We start from the raw sequence: 9948 nt of genomic DNA, 5'->3' as shown, positions 1-9948 counted from the left end.
GAAGTGTATCGGTCGTCACTTGAGAGACAGATTCCATTTGACATGACAAACACATATGTATGCAGAAAAACTTGTCACTTTATGGGGATTGATTTTGTAAATATTCATTACCAGCCGGCTTTTATGCCTCGGAAACAATTATTGCCCGAATAAGACGCTGCCGCAGCTCCCTTTCAATGTGCTGCAAAGTCTATTGGATCGGCATAGAGGTGGACCTCGTCACGAACTAAACCAGTATCAAGGCTTCACCGCCTTTTGTTCTCTGAGAGCGCCACGGTCTGTGAAAGCGCAGCAGCAGCTCTACAAACGTAGTTACAGACCAGTGAGTGAGCGAAACTTGTTGAATGCTTTGCCGCAAAAGTTGCTTGACAGCAGCCACAGAATCGTACTGTTTAATCAGTTTTGCTTTGATTTTTACACGCGGCTTGTCTCTGTCTGCTGATTGTAATTTGTGTTTCTATTCTTAATAATTAATAAAAATGAGTAATGGAAAAGTTTTAATCTATGGAGGACGTGGAGCTCTTGGTGCCGCCTGTGTCCAGCACTTTAAAACTAACAATTGGGTAAGTTGATGCTTGGTTACGCAAGAAAGCGCACTGTTTTATTTGTTTTCTCCCGAAAATTAGTGGATTAGTTGCATCGATCTAGCAGAAAACGAATCCGCTGATGTGAATATTGTGGTGAACCGTGACGATGACTGGGTCACACAAGAAAAACATGTGCTTTCGAAAGTAGAATCATCGCTAAACGGAGACAAATTGGATGCTGTGATCTGTGTTGCTGGCGGATGGGCTGGAGGCAATGCATCAAAGGATCTTGCAAAAAATGCTGATCTTATGTGGAAGCAATCGGTTTGGTCGTCAGCTATTTCGGCTACGGTCGGCGCAAATTATCTGAAGAGCGGAGGCCTTTTGGCCTTGACCGGTGCGAATCCGGCGTTATCTGGCACCCCTGGTATGATTGGCTACGGAATGGCTAAGGCAGCCGTGCATCAGCTTACGAAAAGCTTAGCCGGGAAAGATTCTGGACTGCCCGATAATTCTTTGGTGGTGTCTATTCTACCGGTAACGCTGGATACGCCGATGAATCGTAAGTGGATGCCAAAAGGCGATTTTGCCACTTGGACTCCTCTAGAATTTGTGGCTGAGTAAGTTTTGGTTTTGTTTTCTGGTTTCAATAAACTCAAATTGTATGATTGTTACAGACTGTTTCTCAAGTGGACCAAAGGCGAGAGTCGTCCATCAAATGGAAGTCTCGTAAAACTGATTACGAAGGACTCTAACACTGAACTGGTTATGGCTGATTAGAATCCTTCGCGAACCACGAATAATATTGCTCTCTTTAAAACTGTGCTCCAACATTCCTCGTTTGTGGAGATTTCCACGCTTTTCTTTTTTTATGGCAATAAATGTGCTCGTCGAGTGCTTTCTGTGTACTGAAACTTGCGTGTTTTTATTTTAGGTCCATGAATAATTTGTATAGAATTGATTTGTATGAAGGTGATTCCCAGGGTTTAACACATTAATTTTTATAGTGCATAGTCGAACAAATTATTCTGTTATATCTGACCGGTCTGTCTGACATCGTTTGCTATTTGCTTATCCTCCAACACGTCATTTTCTCAAGCAGAAATGTTGATTCATACAGCTATTTGCCGTTGGCAATAGCTACAGAGACTACAGGCAGAGGCGACGAGGCACTCAAAAACCGCTAAATGTTGAATCAAAACGAAGAGTACCATCACAAATAAAGGTAACTCTCCGTTTTGATTCAAAATTTAGCGGATTTTGAGTGCCTCGTCGCCTCTGTAACCTATAGTCTCTGTAGCAATAGCCTTTCACCATACTGTGCTCAGAGGAAGGTGTTCAACGAATTCGCAAAACAAGCATAAGATTTTAACTGAAGAAACTTTCACTTGTTTGATAACACCTCAGTTTGTCACTTAAGGTGAAATTAGTCGTCATCGATTCTGCAAATTTCAAAAGCAGTTTTTTTTGTTTGAAACAAAAATTTTGTTCATGAAAATATATTCGCTGTTTTCAAGAAAAATCCAGTGAATACATTTATATAGACAGAACCTTGCTTTTTGGCCCAAAAACTGCTTCCTAAATCTCCAACTCTCCAACGAAAAGTTGATGACTGCTAGTTTCCCGTTAAGAGCATGCTGTTTGTTATATTTCAAATGTCGTATTTATATATGAATAAAGAATAAATCTTTTCATATTAAACTACCTTTATGATAGAAAACGAAAAACATTTCCTAGATATGTTACTTTCAACCAACAGTGCTGATTCAGCTCACAAATATTTCCTCGTATAGCAGAGTAGAGCAAGACTTGCCCACATCATGTCTTGTGTTCACCAGTACCCGCCCAGCGGACCTCGCTCAATCCCAGGATTTCAAGATTCAGCCCAGCTTCCCTTGCAAGCTGAACCAGCTTGCCCAACTGGGTAAAGGTCAACATATTCCATGTTCCGCTTCATGTCATGTTCATGTGTTTTCATGCTAAATGTTGCCAATAATCCAGATCGATTTTTTTTTCATTTTCTGTAATGTATGTAATGTAGAGTTTGCGGGTGCTCAGGTCCCTGTTCCGCTAAGGGGGCTGCCATCTTTACCTTTGGGTGGGTGGGAGCCACTATGCCCCTCTCCCTGTTTGCGTACGACAACCGTTGTTGCGTACCCCAGCCGGCACCACGTGGAGGTAGGGATAGGAGTTAGTGAATAAAGGTGATATATTTATCATAGTGATATATGCACATTAGTAAACAATAGTTCTGCAGTCTTAGTTAAATGTAGTGTAGTTCTAAATAACAGAAAGATGCATGTTAAAAAATAGTGTCAAAATATTTGGGGAGGAAAGCAGGACACTAGGCCTTTCCCTGGTTTCGCGGCCAGTCCTTATAGGCTGATCACTGGAGATGCCTTAGCCAGTGTTGCAAAGCCCACACTCGTCTGGTCTAATTTTCTCACACACGCATACTCATTCTAACGACCACGCGGGTATAAGCATCCCTCTCGGAATCTCGCTCTTATTTATTCATGCACTGCGATTAGTTTTGCGAGTGGGTATTTAGCTAACAGTTACAGTCATCGTTCTCGTTCGTCGTTGTAGCTCGAGCTGCTGATATTGATTATTCGTGAGCGCTCGCACTCCCGCCCGTGAGTGGGATCCAGGGTGAAAATGAAGAAGAAAAGAAAAAGTAATGCAGAATCTGTACTATCTGTATCTGTACTGTACAGCTACTATCCCTCACGGGCAGTTGGTTGTTCACGAGTTATTTGACTCACAAGAGGGCTTGCAGAAAGACGATACGAGGCTGTACATTCGCGCGTGTGTAGGTAGCAGAATGTCTGCACACAACAACAGCTGGTGTTTGTCTTAGGCTTGCGAGAGCGGCGTAAGCGTTGAATCTACACTTCTCAAACTCACTCGCGTGAGAATAGGCATCGTTGGCTCCTCGCTGGATTTGCAACATTGGTCTAAACGCGTGTCTGATAAATCTCCATTGAGTGGCTGCGTTTCTTGTTGACCAAATATTTGTGAACGATTTCCGCACTCAGAAGTTGTCTAAAGAATGAAGCGTACTAGCGAAATGTAAAAAACACACAAACATTACGGACTACGGAAATCTATATCCATGCAAATGATAAAACTCAGAACAGACATCATTAAAATATATACTGAATAGAAATGATCCCAGGTTACTACCCTGTGAAACTCCAAATTGATTGCAAAAGCGAACCCCAGTCGAACCTAGTTCAACTGAAAGTTGTCGTTTTGTTAGGTAATTCTGAATCCAACAGATGAAGCTATGAGCTACAGCTTTTCTTAATTTCCATAAGCAGAATTTATTTATTTATTTATTTACTAGCTGACCCGACAAACTTCGTATTGCGACAAATTAAACTGTGTTATACATAAATCGTGAACCTCGGATGACCTTTGTCACAATCTCGAGTTTTGTAAGTTTCTGAGGAGCTCATGGGTGTTTTAATTTACAAATTTTCCTCACAGTAAAGTAGAAAACAACTCTCCCCATTGCTTAGCCTGATAAAATAAAGCGGATAGCATTTAAACATTCGCCATCATTACAAACCATTTCGCCGAATACCATTTTGCGGAACACCAATTCTCGGTTGACCATAACACGGAATATAGAGTTTCGCAGAATACCATTTCGCGAAAAACCTTACGCGGGATGTACCATTTCACGGAAAATCTTTTCGTAGAAAGCATCATTTCGCAGGGGTGACCCAACTGAAGGAAAGTAATAAAGGTTCATTTGTATAGGAGACCCCCTCCCCACTATTGAAGGGGGGAGGGGTCATAATTCCCTTCCTGAAGAGGGTAGGGTTCTTAATTCACAACTGAAAAAAATTTTGCCTGCAAAAACACCCACATGCCAAATTTGGTTCCATTTGCTTGATTAGTTCTGGAGTTATGAAGAAAGTTGTATTTCATTCCTAAGAGAGTCCCCCTCCTAGAAAGGAAAGGGGTCCTAATCATCATAGAAAAAAATCTTGTCTCCAAAAGCACCCACATGCCAAATATGGTTCCATTTGATTGATTAGTTCTTGAGTTATGAGGAAATTTGTATTTCATTTGTATAGGAGCCCCCCTTCCTAAAGTGGAGAGGGGTCCTTATTCACCATAGAAAAAATTGTAGAAAAACTTCTATCTAATCGGAAAAATCCTATTTCTTATATATAAATCGTTAAAATCAGTTACTCTATTTTAGCTCTTTTTGTAGTTGTTGTATAAACTTTTTGTAGTTGTTCGAAAACAGACACTGATGAAGCCTGCAAGTCGAAGGCGAAATACGTAACTGTCAAGAATAAATATTAGAATTTAATTGAAAAGTTTTCTTTTTAATTTAATTTCAGGTATGGTTATTCTAACGTACTATTTGAATTTTTTACACAGATCATAACACTATCTGTGTGTTAAGTTCGCGAAATTACCAGCAGTCACGGTACCAAAGCATTACCTTCCGAAACAATTTATCTACATAGGCAAATTTGAACTTGCCCGGAGAATAAAAATAGCCGTTTAGCAAGGTAATATTTTTGACCCGGAATTTGTCTAAAGCCCATTTTTACATACGTTTCATCGTCAATCAACAACCATCCGTTGTACTTGATCGAAACTTGGTCGTACACTTGCCTTGCAAGGTTTTTCGCAACCAGGGTCTTGAAGAATGCCTTTTTTACGAGTGAATTCCACTATTGATTTTATTCACAACAGATACGTATTTCGCCTGCGAATTGCAGGCATCATCAGTATTTGTTTTAGAACTTCGAATAAAATTAATAGTGGAATTCAATCATGAATTCTGTTATGTTTCAACGTCCTGTTGATACGACCGAAAAACTTTTCGCATACAAATTCACCGAACTGTACTGTGTGCCGCAGTGAACATTTTCACCAAATTACGTCCGGAGATCCCAGAATTATTTCGGATTGATATTTTCTGAATTTATAAGCTGAGATTGTAACCGGATTCGAACCCACAACACCCGCCAGGGCATGTGGCTCGCTGGTACCCGTGTACCTATGAACCACAGAGGCGCTGGACAAAAGGAGACTGCACAACCCCCCTTATTAATGTAGTGACATGGGTTGGGCTATTTTTAGACACAAATTGTGCCTCTTCCTCCATCCACTGTAGAAACCACCGACCGAGAAGTTTAATCTAACTTTGTGTTTACTGGCCCCGGAAGGCCCCGTTCCTGTGAAAATTGACTAAACCTCGTGATTTTAGTCATGACCTTGAAATGCGGCCAGGCATACATTAATATTTTTTGAAACGATGGTTCTACAATTGATGAAGGGATGGTAAGGGATAGTAATGAAGGATTTTAAGAATTTATAATTTATAAGGATTTTAGAATGGTGGGGAAAGAGGGGAAAGGAAGGGGGGGTAATAGGTAGCTACGGTTAACTAGTTGTCGTTGTGACTCCTACCTTTTGTCCAATGCTGGAAGGTGCATGGGTCGAACCTAGCTATAATTTTGGATTGCCCTAATAGTCTTCGCTTGTAGTTTGCGGTCAAATCAGTAGTAGGTCAAAGCAAGATCCAACGTCAATGTTTCTCGGTAATGTTTCAGTACGCTATTTATAGTCAGTTTTGAAAATTTGTGATCCTTATCCTGAGCATGTTGACGTCTCTCGCGTTCGATAATTTTTCAACGTGTGTATCAATCTTAATAAAAAAAATTTGCATTGAGAAAATAATCCTTCCAGATTAAAACGCCGTCATCAATTTCTTGGCACGATAACATATTTTTCAAAAACCTTTTATTCATCTTCATTCGTCTCCCACGATTTTTCATTTCGACTCTAGGATTTCGACGACAATAGATATAAATATTATGATTTCGATTCTCACGCTTGCAGTGAACTGTATCTCACCATAATGACCGGAACTGAAGCATCGATTTCAGCTTCTTAACGCATTTGATACAGTTCATTTACTGACTGCACAGCAGATTATTTGTTTACACTAGAAAAGAATAACACTTGAAGTGGACAAAGTGCGGCATAGCAGCGAATTAATTGGTATAGGACTGTCGGTAGGTTAACTTTCTTTCTATTCCTTTTATAAACATTTGTTTTCGTAGTTTCCATTCCAGAGTCTGAGAAAAATAGTATATTACAGTATTAGTTAATAAATAAATTTTCTTTCCGCAAATAATTTTTTAACAAATAATCCAAACAAAACACAAATATTTTACATATTTATTGTATAGTAGATTGCTACGTGACAAACAAAAAGACAGACTGTCAGGATTGTAAAACTTTCCCGATGGATGTAAAGAGTACACACAAGCAACTCATCAACGATGCGGTTCGCATCAAAACGGTTCGCGCCGTGTGGCACATCAATTATGTGTCTACTTGTCACTAAGGCCATCAAATGGCACGCGTTAGCCATTTGAGTTCCCCTTCGAGGCGCTGCGCTGCGTTGCGCTGACATCACGTGGTATCTCGACGTACCGTTTTATCGCGGCAACAGGGTGCGTTCGTATACTGCTGGAAAGTGGTTCTCAACGTGCGTGGATGACGACGATGATTCGGGAGTTTTTTTCGTACTGACGCATACGTTAATCAGTTATGATCTATTCTGAACTGCATTTAATGAAGCACAGCAGCCGCTTGCGGGTGCCCTTTTGATAGCCGATGTCATCACAACGACTAAATCTCGAAAGAAAAGTGGAACGAAAGAAATCAATAATCAAAAATTAATCCTTTCAATCGATACAATCCTTTTGAAGAGACTATAGATTACGATCTATTGAGAAGTGTTTGGCCCCCAGAGGGATATGGGATGATTAAACGAAACGGTAAATACCCACCTGCTCCGGCAGGGCCAGCGCGAGGTAATCAGCGTGAGATTTTAACCGCGTTTCTCTCTGCGGTCGGCCGAAAGAAGATTAGATTTGAGTTTGATGGACAACGCAGTTGGGCAAAGGGATTCAATTGGATACATTGTCTGCTTTAAAACCTGTTGATATCGTAAAATTTCTATTTATGTTTTCATTGAAATTCAAGAAACGCATACGAGATGGTCGAATTGGATTTGATGTTTTAACTGACGTCGATTTTCAATCGTTTCAATCGGATTATTGAATGTAAAAAGTTCGAAAAATAGCTCTGCTTTAATTTAATTAAATCGAACCACACTAGTGACCTATATTCTACGATATTTCAATATGACAAACAGAGGCAAAATACATCATATTGATTGAAAATTCAAATCAAACATTTATAACCTACTCCAAGCCAAACGTCTTTGTATTCATTTTATGTATTCTCCTCTCGATGTCTGCGAAGAAGTCACGAAAACATGGTACTCCAGGGTGTGTCAAAACATTCCGCATGGCATTCGCTTCCGCTTCTGTCTGTATGGCAGTACCTTTTCGTTTTCCATTGTAACATACCTACAACCTAAATCAAGGTTCTGAGAAAGACAAACAAATAGCAAATATGGGACAGCTGAAAAAAGATTTTATGAGCTCCCCCATCAACAATATTTTCATCTCCTCTTCAACACCGCATCGCATCGGGAGCGGTAAACAAACTTCGGAGCGCCATTAGAGCCAAAGCTGGTAGGGCACACTTTTTGCAGGGCACACACGCAATCATTTATTTACCGATATTTTATGTATCACCATAACACAGTTTTGTTTAATCGGCCATTAGTCTTCTTCAATCAATATTGCGACTACTAATCTTGCTAATGTTTCGGCTTGTTGGTGGAAGTATGTTGTGGAAGCCACATATTATTCTCTTTCCACTCCAATTGATACAACTTTATTTTTGTTTGCAAATATATAAAAATCATTCCATGATTTCACATACATTTTCTATAAGTCAAGAACCTTTTTTCTCAAACAGTCAAACCAAACAATACTCATACGATCAACAAATTTCGGCAGGATCTTCGGGTTGCTCTCCACTAGGTACTTTAGGTACTTTAAGTGCCGGGGCGTTGTTGAAGAGAACCGTTTTCGTCGCACTGTAGTCCAGTGTCCTTAAGGACAAGGTCGTCAGAGTCCATTTATGGCAGTCAGTATGGCACCGAATATCACCCTTCCCTTTCCTTCTTCAGTGTATCAACATGCTCCCATAGACTCGGGAAATCATCACAAAAAAATAAAATTAGTTCAACTAACATGCTAGCCGTAATCAGATCTTGCAACTCGAAGCACTAAACATTGCATTCTATAGGTTCTATTACTTTTTGGGGCATAACTTACACTAAACTCTGAGATTTCTGCCCAATTAAAATTTATCACTATATTTTCACTTTTTCGCCGTCGATTTTTCTTTAATTTTTTTCGGCCGTTCCAATCATCACATCACTCGCGAAACTTAACTTGAAACACAGAAAACTTTAATTTACCACCCGAACAGTTATCTGGTAAGATATTATAATGATTTTGCCCAAACTGTGCACTTGAATATGAAAAACTTTACTTCGTTTCGATTGCAATTCCGGATCCGCGACCGTCGTTGTTGATACGTTACCAAGGAAGCGGGAGTGATGCCATATTTACGTTGAGCGTGAAATTGGCCAATAATTTTCACTATTAAATTAACGGTCGTAAAGTGTCGAAAATATACTTATAAAAATCTCTGATAATAAAGTTCACCGTAAACAACATTTTATGTGATAGAATTACTGTCGGATCTTGTTCAACAGCAAAAATAGATACGCGATTCTATGTTTCATAATTGTTCATAACAGATTATTACCTACTACTAGCAACTTAGCATAAATAAAACGATAGTGGAAACAAGTACTGTAATCAGTAAAAACGCAGCTGGCCTCTGACGACCTTCACCTTAAGACCTGTCCGACCCACAGCAGCCTACCAACTTTTGCCAGATTTAAGATGGGAATCTCTCGCGGCAGTGCCTGTAGCCTGTAGCTTGAATGTCAACCTTCACGTAGTCCTTGGGTGGCACGAATTTGTCTCCTAAGAGCCTCTTCCTTTCATGAAGGTACGCATTTATTTTTAGCCCAATCCTCCTAGACTCCGCTTTCAGTCTGACGTAGATTGCTTCCACCATCACAAAATTCCCGGCTATCAAGTCAATGTCATTTGCGATTGCGTTTCGATGCCCGTTCGTCGGATCACCCCCTCAAGAGTAACGTTGAACAACAGATAGGATAAGCCATCGAACCTTGGTTCAACCCTCCCGCGTCTCGAAGGGACTCGAGAGTGTCCCCGAAATGCACACGAAACACATCACTTGATCCAATATAGCTGTGATCAGTCGCGTCAGCTTGTCCGGAAAACTGTATTCGTGCATTATCGGCCATAGCTGGTCTCGATCGATTGTGTCGTATACTGCTTTGAAGTCAATAAAGATCTAATGCGTGGGCAAGTTGTGCTCGCAAGCCCAACGTTTCCTGACAGTAAAGGATATCTGAAGA

The 9948-nt window shown here is 40.3% G+C and overlaps 1 protein-coding gene across 1 annotated transcript; it reads left to right on the top strand.

Moving 5' to 3' along the window:
• The first annotated feature begins 262 nt into the window (after positions 1-262).
• LOC128742846 (dihydropteridine reductase) lies at positions 263-1431 on the top strand. The gene is made up of 3 exons (XM_053839330.1): positions 263-563; positions 627-1147; positions 1205-1431. Exons 1-3 carry the CDS (start codon positions 480-482, stop codon positions 1305-1307), a joined length of 708 nt encoding a protein of 235 aa, XP_053695305.1. The 5' UTR covers positions 263-479; the 3' UTR covers positions 1308-1431.
• The last annotated feature ends 8517 nt before the right edge of the window (positions 1432-9948 follow it).

Source organism: Sabethes cyaneus, chromosome 3, assembly GCF_943734655.1.
Source record: "Sabethes cyaneus chromosome 3, idSabCyanKW18_F2, whole genome shotgun sequence".
NCBI classification, from domain to species: Eukaryota; Metazoa; Arthropoda; class Insecta; order Diptera; family Culicidae; genus Sabethes; species Sabethes cyaneus.
The sequence above is the reverse complement of the archived record's forward strand: the minus strand, read 5'-3'. Positions and strand labels throughout refer to the sequence as shown.